Source organism: Mus pahari, chromosome 7 (assembly GCF_900095145.1).
Source record: "Mus pahari chromosome 7, PAHARI_EIJ_v1.1, whole genome shotgun sequence".
In the NCBI taxonomy this organism is placed as follows: Eukaryota; Metazoa; Chordata; class Mammalia; order Rodentia; family Muridae; genus Mus; species Mus pahari.
The window spans coordinates 102,347,271-102,363,706 of record NC_034596.1 but is presented as its reverse complement, the minus strand read 5'-3'; the positions used below and the strand labels follow the sequence as shown (position 1 = coordinate 102,363,706).

The 16,436-nt window shown below is 51.6% G+C and overlaps 1 protein-coding gene across 1 annotated transcript in view; it reads right to left on the bottom strand.

Moving 5' to 3' along the window:
- The window catches only part of Hhipl1 (HHIP like 1), a 22,325-nt gene that overhangs the window by 2,860 nt on the left and 3,029 nt on the right, over window positions 1-16,436 (bottom strand). Inside the window, exons 2-8 of the mRNA XM_021202434.2 lie at window positions 13,074-13,720; window positions 10,604-10,747; window positions 8,276-8,604; window positions 7,599-7,725; window positions 6,928-7,073; window positions 5,331-5,412; window positions 969-1,051 (exon numbers count right to left, since the gene is read on the bottom strand). Of these exons, the coding sequence (XP_021058093.1) occupies window positions 969-1,051; window positions 5,331-5,412; window positions 6,928-7,073; window positions 7,599-7,725; window positions 8,276-8,604; window positions 10,604-10,747; window positions 13,074-13,720 (1,558 nt within the window). The remainder of the gene's footprint in view (window positions 1-968; window positions 1,052-5,330; window positions 5,413-6,927; window positions 7,074-7,598; window positions 7,726-8,275; window positions 8,605-10,603; window positions 10,748-13,073; window positions 13,721-16,436) is intronic.

Sequence of the window (16,436 nt, the reverse complement as noted above, 5' to 3'; positions counted from 1 at the left end):
GGTATTAACTGTAGGCAAGCAGTCCTGAGTGATATAAAAAAAGCAAGTTGAGCAAGCGATGAATTGTAATGTGAGAGTTGTGAAGTGAAAATGAAGCTTTGTTGCTTTTGATCATGAACAATAGAAGCTCTACGACAGAAGGACTGCCAGACGGACGATAGCAGGATGGATGAATGATCAATAGATGGATGGATAATGACTAGGTAGATAATGGCTTTCTAGATGGATGGATGGATGAGTGGATGAATGGATGAATGAGTAGATGGATGGGTGGGTGGGTGGGTGGGTGGATGGATGGATGGGTGGATGGATGGGTAAGTGGATGGATGGATGGGTGAATGGATGGATGGATGGGTGACTTTGTAGATGAATGGATAGCTGATGGGTTGATGGATGGAAGGTGGATGAATCAGTAAGCAGATGGACAGATGGATTCCCTTCATCTCTTAGTATGCAAACGACCTTACTGTGCCAAGCCACTGTTCCTACCTAGCATGGACCCAGTGGGACAGCCCCCTCTACCCTTTCGGAAGACTCCATGCCCATGCAGTCATCCACAGCTTTAAATGGCCTTCAGAACCCAGGGTCTGCTCCTGGCTCCCTCTGCCCTAAACCAAGAGGGACAAAATGGAACTATGGAAGGCACCGCCCAAGTGCCCCACCCCTTACTCATAGATAGACATCCTCCCAAGAGCTCTGAGCACCCTTGCCTGACCCAGCTATCCTCTTCTTGTCCCATCCTACTTGAGGCTGCAGCCCTCTGGGGGGTCTGCCCACTGCCTGGACCTAATTGAAGGATCTATCAAACAAGATGCATTGTGCTTAAAGTTCATTGACACCGAGTGGGTCTCTTACAGGTGTCAGACGTGGTGCTAGGTGTAGGGGCTGTGGAAACATCCTAGGTCCCTCTGGGCCCCAGTCTGACCTGAGGGAGCAGGAGCCCCCCTTTCCCACTGGAGAATACTTACTTTCCTTGGGCACAAAGGGGATGAGATGACTCTTCACCTTCACCTGAGCAGGGCGGATCTTACATTTTCCTGGAGGCGCCCGTCTACCAAAGACACGCAGAAGAGAAGATCAGGGCTGGGGTCCAGCTTTGAGATCCCCGTCTTTCATCCCATACCCACACACACACACACACACACCACATCCCAACACCTTCCCTTGTAATGAGACAAAGAGGGTAGGGACCAGATAGGTGTGACCAGCTACTAACCTGTCACTCTGCAGTCTCCCACCACGTTGCCCACCCTATTCCTGTAATGCTCCATTCCTGTCCACCCCTTCCACCTCAGGACTTGAAAAAGTCTCTTTCCCTGCCTCTAGTTTCTGGGTTTCTGGTGGTTTCTGGGGAAACGCAGAGAGAGTTAAGGCAAGATAAAAGACATAGTGGGCAAAAGGGACGAATTGTGGGAAGCTGTCCCCAATGGGCCCAGCACAGTCTTGGGGCCTGTAGTTCAGAGAAAAAGAGTCTGAGAAAGGTTGCCAGGGTGTGAACGAACAGCCTCCCTCCCCATCCTGCAGAAACACAAGGGCCAGAATTCCATTTTAATTGGTTTTTGGCTGTTGATCTGTGATCCTTTGAATGGGTCTGACTGTGTTCCAAGACTGCCCCCACGTGGGTCCAGGACTTCAATGGGGGTTCCATCAGCCTGGGATTGAAATAGCCACATGACGAAGTGGCCCCCAGATAGACTTGGCATGAGAGGGGACACATCGTTCTTACAAGGCACACAGACTTCTCAAAGCTGGAGGTACAGCCATCTCTATTCTGACCTCTCACTGGGTCTGCATTTGGGGCAGATCCAGGAAGCAGGGGAGGGTGCTGTCTCTTAAGGAGATTATATTTAAAACCAACCAAAACAAAACAGTGGTGGTGTTCAAGTTGTGACCCCTGGGCCTTCCTCCCCGTCTTCCTTTTCCACATGTCAGTTGGCAGGCATCTGAGGTGTGAGTATCAGCAAACACAGCTTTCAAAGGAGAAAAATGGAAGAGAGGAGGAAGAAGGGAGAAGGGAGGAGTACCACTCACTTCTGCCTGCCTCTCACCCCAAGATCTTGAGCGGGGGGTGGGGGGAAAGGTCAAAGTCCTCCCAGGTCCTTTCTGCACACAGACACAGTGAACCAAGAGACAGAGTTTGTTGTAAATCAAAGGCCAGAGAGCAGCTAAGATGACATCTGGCAAGAATTAGATGTTCAGTATAAGTGACAAGTCCTTAAAGAAGCATTCTGTTTTTTTTAAAAAAAAATTGTTTTTATTTTATGTGTATGAATGTTTTGCTTCCATGTACATCTGTGCCCTACATGAGCACAGGGCCAGCAGAGAGCAGAGGAAGGCATCTGGTCCCTGCCGCTGGTTCTGGGTGCTTGTGAGCCACCGTGTGGATGCTGGGAACCCAACCCAGGCCCTCTGGGAGAACAGCCAGTGTTCTTAATCATTAATCCATCTCCCACCCCACCCCCGCCCCAGCCCCAGCGTTGTTGTTAAAAATGAAAATAACTTTAACTTCCAGGAATCATGAGAAATGACGACATCTCGGTGACTCAGAGACAGTAACTAGCATCCTTTCTGAGAGGTATGATGCCATGTAGAGAAAATGACATGCCTCAGGGACCAGCAAATGAGATAAAAGCTGAATGAGGTCACAGACATGAAAGTGGGCGAGACCTTGGGGAAAACAAGATGGGGGGGGGGCTGTGCTTACAGTGTCTGCGACAAGACGTTACCTCAATTTCTGTAATCATGATTTAAAACAACACTCACACACACAATATGAGGGGCAAGGAGTCCGAGAAGCTGCCTGCAGACTGGAAGTAACAAGATCTATGAGAATGTGGCTGGAGAGATGGCTCAATGGTTAAGAGCACAGACTGCTCTTCCAGAGGTCCTGAGTTCAAATCCCAGCAACCACATGGTGGCTCACAACCATCTGTAATGGGATCTGATGCCCTCTTCTGGTGTGTCTGAAGATAGCTACAGTGTACTCATATAAACAGAATAAATCTTTAAAAAATAACAATAATATTAGATATAATATTATTATAATATATTACATATATGATAGCATGTTATATACAATTTATTATTATTATTACAACAAAAACAACAAAGTAAGCACCAAGAGCATGCCTCAGTGGATAAAGCATTATCAGTTGCAAGCCGACAAACTAAATTCAGCAAGCCCCATACACAAAGCTGGATGCACTAGCTCACATCTGAAATCCCAGCACCCCTACCACAAGACGGCAAACAGGGAGGAGAGTGGCCCAGAAACTAACTCTTGAGCCTGCTATCTTAAAGGCTAAGAACTAGTTCCTGAGAGGCGTCCCCTCAGGACATACCATGTGAATGCCCGCACTCACATACACAAGACATCCACACCAAGGATGGGTGTGGGGTTAAGAAATAGTAAGTTTAACCAGGTGTAGTGGTACACACCTTTAATGCCAGCACTCAGGAGACATAGACAGGTGGGTCTCTGTGAGTTCAAGGGCAGCCAGAGATACATAATACAGAGAACCTATATCAAAAATGATGTTAATCCGGGAGCCTGGGGAGGTGACTCAGTGTGTAAAGCACTTGTCATACAAGGATGAGGCCTGGACTTGGGACCCCAGTACTCATGTAAATACAAGGTTAGCATAATATGTGTAATCCCAAGTGGAGACAGGGAATTCCTGAAGCAAGCTGGCTAGCCAGGCTACCAAATAATGAGGTTCAGAGAAAGACCCTGCCTCAATGTGTAAGGTGGGGAGCAAAAGTGAGAGACAACTGTGGTGACCCCCAGCCTCCACTTGCATGGGCAACCACACACATTCAAACACATATACCCCCCCACATGCATGCATACACACATGCACACATGCATGCACACACACATGCACACATGCACACGAACAGACATATGCATGTGGACCCACACCCATTCAAACACATATACTTATAGGCACCCACACATGAACACACACATGCACACACACACACACACATGCACATGCATGCACACTTACTATAAACAAGCCTGACAATCATCTGTTCACTAGAATGCCCCTCCAGAAGCTGTCGGGTTTAGAGGCATTAGACAATAGCTCAAAACCTGCCCAAACATTAGGCTGGCATAATAGTACCCTCGTCACCGTTCACTTTGACCCCTTGAGAACATGCATTCCATAGTGACCTCTCTGGTCACTCACTGACCACTCTCCATCTGGGGAAGCATTCTCCTCTGTGGTAGCACCACTGGCTCCTGGGAGGGCCTCCTCCTGCTACTCTGTAGCACACTGTGATTTCTGCACTGACTGTTAACAGCAAAAATGAACTAGAGAGCTAACCCAAGGCCTTAGGCCTTGTATATGCCAGACAAGCCTACTATGTTCCTAGTCTCTGCCTCTGTCTCTGTCTCTGCCTCTGTCTCTGTCTCTCTCTGTCTCTCTCTCTCACACACACACACACTCTCTCTCACACACACACTCTCTGTCTCTCTCTCTCACACACACACACTCTCACACACACACACACACTCTCTCTCACATACACACACACTCTCTCACACACACACACACTCTCTCACACACACACACACTCTCTCACACACACACACACTCTCTCTCACACACACACACTCTCACACACACACACACACACACACACACACATACACTTTTGAGACTGGATCTTTATTAAAATACCTAGGCTAGCCTAGAACTCTCAGAAGCTGGCCTCAAACTTGCAATCCTCCTGCCCCAGCCCCCTAAATAGCTGGGGTTACAAGTGTGTACTACTATATCTGGCTGAAAAACAAATGTTTAGGCTCAATGTGTGTTTTAGAATTTCTCTAAACCTACTATGCTTCAAAGTAACGGGCTACTCTGGTCAAGGAGCAAAAAAATCTACAAAGGGGTTCTACGAGGACCATGATGCAGTCATTCGTTAAACACACTCTAGTGTCTCTGCCATTCCCAGAACCTGAGGGGTATGACTGGGGTGAGGAGCCAAAACCTTCACTCTGGAGAAGATGAACAATTCCAAGGCCAGGAGATGACAACTGAGGACCAGGTAGGACAAGAGAGCAAGTAAGTGGGGGGAAAGCACCCAGGGGCAACAGGTGACAGCACCCACAGGGCATGCTGCCAATGGTTAGGGCCCCTGGCTTGCGACTCATCTCCCTAACCATCCAACGGGGAGCTGAGAGAGCACGTGTCATACCCAGGAGTCAGTTTAGGCCTCACTGCAAGAACTGAGGCAGGCAGAGGATGTGAGGGTCGGTGGAAGATGAGGGAACTTACTGTCCCTGCAGACAATATGGGCCAAAGCCCAGTTCGGGGACTCACCTGGAGGGATCGATGACTTTGTAGATGACCCCACGTGCAGCTGTGGTGCTGGGAACACCCGTGGACATGAAGTACAGCTCCCCTTGGAACAGGGAACAAGGCAATGGGGGTGAGAACTGCCCGCAACCAAGTGTTGGCAGCCCCGCCCCACCCAGACTCCCCTCAGGCTCAGGAGCTGACCCCCACCCTGACCTCCACAGACCCTGAGAGGGCACTCGGCCTCCTAACACCTCAGCATGCCTTGATCCTCTGCAGCACAGTCCCCAGAGGTCTCCTCATGCCTGACCCCATGGAGGCTCACACCTCCAACCTCCGTGACCCTGGTCCTGCTTGTATAGAGTCTGGCCAGGTTATTCTGCTGGCTACAGTCATCTGGGAGCTCAGCCTTCACCTCCCATGTGTGCATGAGGACCATGCCGAGGCTGTCAGTGCTGCCTACGGGGACTCTGCCCTCTTGGTCTCTGAGGTTCGAATGTTCTTGAAGGTGACTGGGGCAGCAGAGGCCCTTGCAACACCATTTGACACGTCTAATACACAGGTAGACGCCCAGGAGCGGGGAGGGGGGGGGACTGTTTTGCCTTTCCTGACAACACTTTATATATGTAAGACCTGGCTGTCCTTGTGCTGGCCAGCTCACAGACACCTCCTCCTGGCTTTCTGTCACTCGCCTCAGTGTCACTCATTCAGAGAACTGAGGAAAGGCCCTTGAGAACTGTGCCTTCCTTCCAGATCACACTGGGGAGGGGGGGGGCTGCTTCTAACCCACTACAGACCAAAAGAACGAGCTTCCAAGTGAGCTTAGGGAGCTCGGTGAGGCTGGGGCAGGGGCTGCCCTTTGGGAAATTCATATTCTAATGAGAGGTGGTTGTCAGTCCAACAAAGGTTTCCCAGACTAGGCCCTGGGGGCTTTGGGCACTGGGCCCTGCAGGAGATACCCCTCCAAAGGCCGTGGTGAGCGTTGCCTGGTTACCTCAACAAGCCTGCAACCAGGGCCTGCTGGGGGCCCCTGGCCTTTTGTCCTGGAACAATCCCAGGGCCAAGGACAAAGGCAGGGTACTGGAGGGAGAGCCCTTCTTCTCTCCCTTCCCCCTCTGTCCCCTTCATCAAAACCAGGAATGCTGGGAGCGTAAGGTCTGGTGCCGGGCTAGAAGGCTGTATCTGCCTGCTTAGAAATGACAGCGGAGTTTCCTCAATAGCTCAAAAGTGCTTGCCATTAGGAGCCCAGCTCTGCCTCCCTTGCCTAGTCCAGATCTTTCTTGCTGCTGCTGCTGGCTCTGGGGACTTATACCCATTAAGTCTCTAACATTCCCATCTATCTACTCCTCTATGGGGGCGGGGGATGAGCTTTCTATTCTCCAGATAAGAAAGGGAAAGCTCTGCAACAGAGATTCTAGGGCTGATCCATGAACACATAAGGAAAAGCCCATGCCCCAGAGACACACCCATCCCCAGAGACACGCCCATCCCCCCCCCCCCCGCATGAAAACCATTTCATTCTTAAACTGCCTTGGTGTCAGAGGCCAGAGGGTGACCAGAGTTGGTGGTCATAGTCCCAAGCAGGGCGAGGGCAAGGATGGAGGGCTTTCTGCATGCTCACCAGCCTCATCCTCCGCAAAGGAGATGATGTAGGGGTAGTAGTTGTTGATGAGACCTGGGAAAGCACAGGTCTGTCCACGGCCCATGCAGACCTCGCTATACTTCCACTGGCCTGTCTCCAGGTTCTCTCGGAGAGACATCAGTCGCCTGCAAAGGAAGACAAACTGTGAGGTCATTGCTAGGATGCTACACAAGGGAATCTGTCCATCCATCTACTTATATATCCAGTTATTCACACACCTGTTCATCCACCTGTCCAGCCATCCATTCTTTTTTTTTTTAAGATTTATGTATGTATGTATGTATGTATATATGTATTTATTTATTTAATGTATGTGAGTACAATGTCGCTGTCTTCAGACACAGCAGAAGAGGGTAATTACAGATGGTGTGAGCCACCATGTGGTTGCTGAGAATTGAACTCAGGACCTCTAGAAGAGCAGTCAGTGCTCTTAACCTCTGAGCCATCTCTCCGATCCCCCCCCCCACCCTTCCATTCCTGCATCCACTCATCCATCTGCTCAATGATCTGCACACACCGATCATTCCTAAGGACAACTGGAACTTTCTCGCCGAGGAAGAGATCTGTTTGGCCCATTCCTGAGCACACACATACACATACACTCTCCTTTTTACCACTTAAGGAGCGCATAGGCCATGTGGGCCACTTACCCGCTCATGAAATCGCCAAAAATGTAGAGGCCATTGAGATTGGGGTACTCACAACCCCGGTACACGTAGCCTCCCGTGACTGATTTACCCAGCTTGTGCGGGTAGGCGAAAATCGGCAGCACATCATCTGAGGGGCAGATGAGAAAGTGGGTTCATCCTGAGGCCCAGTGCTTTGCAGTAGCCTGAGCAAGAAAGGCTCTCAAAGGGCCATACAGAAATTTTTAGGAGCTGGGCAGGGAATGCATGGTGAGAAGGAGCCTAAAACGTTGCGTGAAGGGACCCCTTAAGTACAGGGAGGTCTGGAGTGGGAAAAGCCAGTCAAGTGAAAGGGCTAGGGGATAATACTATAGGGATGTTGGGGAGACAGTGAGGTCAGAGATGGTGGGGTATCCAAGGAAGGAGTGAGGCAGGAGGTCCTCAGAGAGCCACTAGGCGGAGTGAAAGTGGTGGGATCTGAATTGGAGGTCCCCAGAGAAATACAGCAGATCTCAGTCGCTGAGCCCAGGGAGGAGTGGGACATGGCGGTTTGGGATCCTGGAGTTACGGTGATCCGAGTGGGGCGGGTCGGACTGGATCCATGTCGAGGGTCTGCATAGGAACGGGCCGGGACAAATCTAGCTAAGGGAATGGGGAGAACGGGACAGATCCTGTTTGGAGATCCCCAGGGACGCGGTCACCGAGGGAGGCGTTGGCGCAAAGCTTGCGGTCGTAGCACTCGAAGCCCTCGCGAGCGCGCCAGCCGTAGTTGCGGCCCCGCTCCACCAGGTCCACCTCCTCGTACTTGTTCTGGCCCACGTCCCCGCAGAACAGGCGCCCACGGTCAGTGCCAGACACTGGGTCTCCGCGATCGAAGGAGCAGCGCCACATGTTGCGCACGCCCAGGGCATAGACCTCGGGTCGCGCTCCAGGGTCGTCCACGAACGGGTTGTCGGGAGGGATGCCGTAGAGGAGGCCGCGCTCCTTGCGGTCCACGTCGATGCGCAGCACCTTGCCCAGCAGCGCCGACCTGCGGTCCGGAAGGAGAGCGCGGGCTGGTTACGTTGAGTGTGCGCAGGAGGCAGGAAAGATGCGCCACAGGTGTCCAGCCCTGCTCAACCACGTGCACGAGCTCTTTCCGTGTGTCTATCACGCACTCGCTGCGCAACAAGCACTAAACCACCTCCTATCGCTGCATTGCCTTCCCACCGTTTACCTTTCAGGTCAGACTGCCCTTTAGAGAGGGCACCTGATCTATGACAAGCCACCAGCCATCCTGACATTCAGCTGCACCTAGCCCAAGAAACCCAAGCTCTATACCACAACCGCCTATGGAATGCCATTATCCCAAGCTGCAATATTGTGGGTGCTACTGTTCAAATAGCTGTACTATATAAGGTGAAGACTGTACTAGAAACATAGCTCGTGTTTATGTCCTTTACGTAGCCAGTAGGGTGCTCCCACGGAGCGGGGGACCACAAATGCTGAGCCACTGAGCCAGCACAGGCCATCAAAGTCTATATCAAACAGTACCAAGTATAGCTGGTGAGGGGGCACATGTGCTCTAAACTCCTGGCAGCTCTAAGAGGAGGGAGAAAGTAGCTGTTGATCACACGGGCAAAGTGGTCCACAGTGGGACCGGCTACACCAGTGGTGGTTCTCAACCTGAGGGTCGCGACCCCTTTGTAATACATTACGATTCATAACAGAGTAGCAAGATTCCAGTTATAAAGTAACAACAGAACGATTTTTATAACTGGAGGTCACCACAGCATGAGGAACTGTGTTAAAAGGTCTCAGCATTAGCTGACCTAGAAGACAGCTGGAGTTAGTCGGGTGGGTGGGCAGGGTGGTTAGTGCTCCGCAGGCTCTGTACAGCTCTCCCCCCTCTGGGTTAGCACTGGAGAGATGACTCCTCCCTCCTCTCTGCCCCGCAAGGCTGAGTGGGTGCAGTTAGCTCAAGTGACACATTTGCATAACTATCACTGTATGTGTAGCATTAGAACCCAGTGTCTCCCTCAATTTCAACAACCTCACAAATGTAACCATCAATGACGATGGGGCCCTGGGGCCAGAAGTTCCAGGCTCCCACCTTCACACCCCACATCCAGCTGCAGGATCTACAAGAGGCGGCAAAAGGATTTCACTTCTGCTCGATTACCCATGTATCCCCATTTCCTTTCTCAGCTTTGGCTCCAAGCACACCGCTAAGCTGCAAAGGTTGTTTCTCACTGTCAAACAGGAATGAATAAGCCACCAACTGTAACCCACACAGCCTCGCTACCACCATTACTTTCTGGGCCAAGAGAGGCTGTGCACGTGAGCTACAGGAACCAGAGAGACTGTCTAGGGCCTCCTGCACATGCCCGTCTGTGTACATGACAGCTCCTCATGTGTGTTTATGTTCGTGCACACACATGTGAAAGGAGAAGGCCAGGTCATTTGTTCAAAACAGGGAATGGATAAATGAGGATGAAGAAGAGACTGCACACACATAAGGGTCTCTTATGGGAATACACCCTGCCTTTACCCCAGCAAGGCCCGCAGGCCAGCGCTCACCTAGGAAAAGCCCCATCCTCCCAAAAGCTCCTTGCTGTCACTTCTGTGTCTGTGCAAATGGGCACTGTGCATGACCCTTGATAACTGCTGGCACCTTCTTTCCTCGGAACAAGTCTCCCACTGAGTTCATCACTGTCCTCGCTAAGTAATGGGAAGTAACTGACTTAGCTGAGGTCCCAGGCTACCCCCCTGCTCTGTGTGTCCCAGGCTACCCCCTGCTCTGTGTGCCCCAAGCTACCCCCTGCTCTGTGTGTCCCAGGCTACGCCCTGCTCTGTGTGTCCCAGGCTATCCACCTGCTCTGTGTGTCCCAGGCTACCCCCTGCTCTGTGTGTCCCAGGCTACCCCCCTGCTCTGTGTGTCCCAGGCTATCCCCCTGCTCTGTGTGGTGGGACAGAAGCTCTCCCTCCAGACACTCTTAAGAAGCTCTGTGTGCAAACCAAAGGCTCGGCCAAGCAAAAGCAGGGCGTACTTGTTTTGTGCGTTTCCAAACTTCCCAAAGGGGTCTCCAGCCATCCCACCGTCTCCAGTAAAGATGTAGAGGAAGCCGTCATCCCCAAAGAGCAGCTGGCCCCCATTGTGATTGGAAGCTGGTTCTTCAATCTCCAGGATTATCCTAAAGAAAGATAAGTACCCCCTCAATAAAACCACCTTCCAAATGGTAACCCCCAAACAGCAGTAAGACCTCCTCTCCGATTGCAGGGGAAAAGACTCTATTTCTCGTAGCAGGTTATTTTTCGCAGGGACCTGTAGGTGGGTTGAGTAGGGATAATTAATTCACTTCACTGTGTCAAGGAAGGACCTGGATGTTCAGGATGGTTGAGTGACCCACTTGGGAGCACACAGGCCACCAGCGTCAGGACTGGGACCAGAACTCTGGGCTAGTGCTTTGCAACTGTTTTCCATCCCTGGTACCCAATGGAAGCTTGTCAGCTTCCCCGTTTACCATACCTTGTTTCCTACCTGACAACTAGTGACGCAACATGTTTGACATTTACCCTTGATTGCTAGCTCTGAGCTTCCCAGGGGCAGCAGGACAGGCCTCTAGCTCCACACTCCTGGGAGGTCCTTCCTGCCACTAGAGGAAACCTTCACTGTACTCAGACAGCTGGCTTTCCAGCAGGGCTTGGCATGGATGGGGGAAGGCAAGAGGAAGGGAGACACTGCCCTTCACTGTCCCGAGAAGCAGCAGGGACAGAGATACAAGCGTGGTGACTGTGAACATCTCAGCCGATGGCGGAAACAGCCATGCACACTCCTCCAGTGGGTTCCTCCATCCCAGTAGCAACCACATACAGCAGTTTGGTGGCCTCTCCACTGGCTTTCCCCAACACTTCTGCAGTCCTTGAGCCCTTTCCCTGCCTCGTGGTTGATTTCTTGTACTAAATACTCCTGCCCCAGTTAATATATATATATATATATATATATATATATATATATATGTAATGTTATTATATAATATATATTATATTTTTTTAAAAAAAGTAAGGGGCTGGAGAGAGGGCTCAGTGGTTAAGAGCACCAACTGCTCTTCCAAAGGTCCTGAGTTCAAATCCCAGCAACCACATGGTGGCTCACAACCATCCCTAATGAGACAGCTACAGTGTACTTAGATATAATAATAAACAAACCTTTAAAAAATAAAATAAAATAAAGTGGGCAGGTGGGTATGGTGGTCATATGCCTTCATTTCCAGCACTATGGATGAGTTCAAGGACAGCTTGGTCTACATAGTGAGACTGAGAGATAGAGAGACAGAGAGACAGAGAGATGTCCCAGAATAACCAGGTTCAACAAGACCAACCACTGCACTAACCTCATTATCCTTATGGAAACATAGCAGGAAAACAAAACAAAAACCACAAAAAAACCAAAATGAACAAACAAACAAATAAACAAAAGCATGACACAGAGTCCAGGTCACTGGGAACAGGGTCTCAACTGGGACTCTCCATGGCAAAGCTGCTGCATATGACCCTTAAAGAGCCCCAAATTCAGGGTCCTCCAAGCAGAGAACAGCTCAGACTGCTGGTCACCCACATCCTCCAACCACGGGAAGACACTGACAACTGACCCGGGCACCCATGAGAGCTCCCTCCATCCTGGCCCTGCTAGCCAGCTGAACATGCCAACTTCTCCCTCTGGGTAAGTCAAGTTCTGTGTGAGGTGCCCAGAGGACCCTCGTTGAAGGTTAAAACATGTGACTATGTATACTTTATGTTCTGTATTTAAATTAGCACACACCTGTATGCAGGGACCCTGGAACTAGAAGAGAGCAGCAGTTCCTGGTACTGAAGTTATCCACTGTTATGAGCTGATCCCTATTGCTATTGGAAAACTGAACTCAGGACCGGGGGAGAGGGAGGGGGAGAGGGAGGGGGAGGGGAGGGGGAGAGCATGAGATTTAAACTGGAGCAGGAGAAAGGGCCAGCTGCCAGAGACTGAGAATGGAGAGGCTGGGGGAGAAGCTGACTGTTGGGGCAAGAATGGCGACCTCTGACCACAGCCCAGCATGCCCAATGATGGGATGAACTTCTGTGAGCAGACCAGGACTCCAGCTTAGATGCTTCCTAGCCGTGTGACCTCACAGGCCACTTTTCTGCTCTGAGCTGTGACCTCATCCAGTTTTACGAGTCAGATGAAATAGCCCTCCCTAGAGCCTGCCACAGAACACGAGAGAAGTGTCTGGCCTAGGAGGCCAGAGGCAGGGGTTGGAACACAACCCCACACCATATCTGTTTTGCAAAATCATTCCTCCCAGGCCCCAGAACATGTGATTCACCCCTCGCCACACACACACACACACCCTCCCCGCACACATTTGGGTGTTAAATATTCACAGCATTTAAGAAAGACACGATAGTGCAGCCACGGCAGTGTGTGTCATGCAACCTCCCACGTGACCGCTCAGCCCTCCCTGGGCTGGGTCTCCCAGAATCCACCTCTCTGAGCCATGATCCACTGTGTTCTCGTCACCCTCTGAGACTCTGAACTCGCTGATGCGGATCCACTCTCGGAAGCCGACCCCCACGGAATAGTAGACATAGAGTTTGTTGGGATGTGGGAAGCGGGGATGGAAGGCAAGGCCCAGGAAGCCACGTTCGTCCCCTTCCCAAGGCGAAGTAAGCACTGCTTGGCTCACATTCAGGAAGGGCTTCTCCAGGCGGGAGCGGTCAGGCAGGTAGGTCCAAACCAGCCCCACCTGCTCCGCCACGAAGAAGCGGTGACTGCCATCCCCGGCGTGTACCATGGCAACCGGGTTTCGAAGCCCATTGGCCACCTCCTCCAAACACAGTTGCAGGCAGCCCTTGGCATCAGCCACTACACGGCCCAGGTTTGAGTTGAGGTTCTCGTTGACCAGCAGGCTTGGGAAACAGTAGTCGGTGTCATCCAGAGACAGGTAGCGGCATAATTTGGCCCGGTTGCTCTCCAGGGCCCAGAGCTCACGGTCAGGGGAGAGGTGACGGAAGAGGCTTCGGCAGGTCTGCCACATGTCCAGGCAATAATCCTCACACAGGCCAGGCACTGTCCGAAGTGGGGTGGCCGGATCCTCAGCGTCATAGAGATGGGCAGCATAGGGTGAGCATTCCTGTAGAGACAGAAGGGCTCAGAGATGCCAGGATGAGAGCCCACACCTGCCCCATTCACTCCTTGCTTTTGTGTCCCCATTCAAGGGCCACCTCCTAAGATCTGACCCTCCCTTCCAGACCTCCCTGCCATTACTTCCTGGCCTCTGACTACCTTGAAAAACAAAGCCCAAAAAAACTGACCATGAACCTTCACTATACCAAAACGGAACATTCCACTTGCTTATTCCACTTGCCAGTCCTCACCAGAATGTGCATTCTATTAAGGTAAGAAGCTTTGGTCTTCTTGACTGCACTATCCCTAAACCCAGGTGGGGCACAACAAATGGTGAGAGGACAGTGTAAACAATTTACCTTGCCTGCCTTCTGGCAGCCCCAGTGACTGTGTCAAAACACTTCTACATCTATTATCCATTTACTGTTTATGAGAAATTCACAGGGGGAAACCAAGGCTCAGAGCCCCCAGTGTTAGTCAGTGATATGCCCAGGTTAGTAGGGGCATCTAGGCTTGGTCTCAGGTGTATCCCACTATGTCTTTTTGTTGTTGTTGTTTTTCGAGACAGGGTTTCTCTGTGTAGCCCCTGGCTGTCAAACTCAGAAATCTGCCTGCCTCTGCCTCCCGAGTGCTGGGATTAAAGGCATGCACCACCACGCCCAGCATCCCACTATGTCCTTAACTAGACAGCCAACATGTGTGTAGGACCTGGGGCAGGGGGGGTGAGGGTATGACCCCCAGGATACTCCGACCATCTGTCCTGCCCTCAAACTCAGCCCCTCCCAGCAGGACCCTGCCTCTCTCCTCACTGCCACTACAAGCACAGAATTCTGTGAGATTAATGACTCCCCTTGGACACTGCCAGACCAGAAAGCCTGACAGAGCCCTTTCCCTGGCTCTGCCTGGAGTAGGTAGAATTCATCATTTTCTGCCATGCAGGCTTCATGGAAGGAAAGTCACTGCCTCCGGGAGCAAGCCTGTGATCACACACCAGAGTGTGCACATAGAAAATGGATCCATCTTCCACCCTGCCCTAGACAGTCCTACCATGCGGCTGGGCTTGTTGGAGTCAGTCACATGACCCCCTTACAGGCCACTCCCATATCCTGGCTGCTGCAAAACTCTCCAGAACCCAGTGCTCTCTGAGGATCTTCTGTGGAGTGTTTTGTACTATGGTTGCTTCTCCCTGGTGTGACAGGTCCTTATTGACATTCCTGTCACCCGCAGAGCTGACTCAGCTCTAGATCCCCTGAGATCTTTGAGATGCAATTCCTGGACAGAGAAGACAGTGGTAGCCATGCACCACCTGCTTTCACCAGAAGAACAGGCTGGGCTGTAGCAGGAGAACTCTGGCTCCAAAAAGGAAAGGAAGAGGGCAGCTAAGCTCCAGGCCAGGCTCCCTACAGTCAAAGCTTCAGTTACCCCATGGCCTGGCCCCTGGTCCCTGCTGTGTGCTGAGTCTCACCTGACAAGCTCTGTACGTTTGTGGCATCTCTGGTCAGTCCCCATCCCTGACTGAAGTGTCACATCTTATATGACACTCTGCACCCTGTGTGTGGCAGGCCAGATGGCCAAACCTCAGACCGTGCAAGGTCAGCTCTCCTGTGATCCTTTGGATGCTACTGTGGGCCAGCAGTGGCCAGCGGGAGACCTGAGAGGACACGCAAGCTTCAATTCCCCTCTGTGGGGTAGTTTCTCTGTGATACCAATGGTCACACGGAGGGACACAGGGGCTCTGGGAGCCTGGTAAGGACCTTGGCACGTACCCGCATAGTTACCGGTGGTATTTTCCATGTGGTCTTTTACATGTGGTCTCTCTGTTCTTGCTTACACGCAGTGTGAATGTGAGGCTCAGACTGGAGCCACCCAGACTTAGTAAATGACAACAGGGGACAGTCGCTGCTGCTGGCAGAGAGGGTAGTCCGTCACTGAACCTCATGTCCAGGTACAGTGAAGCATCCACAGGGGTACGGCACCTGCCACCTAATGGCCCCAGAGTTGCCACAGACCAGTTACTAACACTCATGACTCATGGCTGCAAGTTCCGAAGTCTTCTTAGCCCCTCCTCCCTCCCCCGCCCCATAGCCCTTCTTCACCCCCCGCAGGGAAGTCTTGAGTCTTGTACACAATGTTCCTTCTGTGGGATGTTCCTTCCTCCCTCACTTCCACATCTGGCAAACTCCTATTCATGATGCAAGGCCCACCCCACAAGCCTCCTCCTTCTTCCTTTCCCCAGGACAGGCTCCTGCCCTAGGGTGCTCCTGACACTATCTCTGACTCACACACAGATTCTTCTCCTGGTAATTTGTTACTTCGGGAAGTGAAAGTTCCTCTTCTTCCACTACCCCTGGCTCACCAGAGGTGGGCTGGCTGCCTTGCCTGACAGGGGACTCATTATCTCTTTGCTGGCTCCTACCCCACAGACAATGAGGCCCTGGAGGGCAGGCGACACAGGGTCTAACGCACAGTTTGGCTCCAGAGCAGGAGGCAGTGTTTTAACATGGCCACATGAAGGGCTTTGGAGCCAGAGTTTAGGTTCCATGTGTGATATTTGGCAAACTCCTTACCTCTCTGTGCCTGTGTCCCCATCTATAAAAGAGGAAAAGGACTCCAACCTCATAGAGTTGTTGAGAGCAACAAACAACTGAGATGCCAAAGTGTTCAAATGAAATAAACCCTGAGGTGGCTCAATGGTCACTCTTCTGGGCTGTCCCAGATTTTTG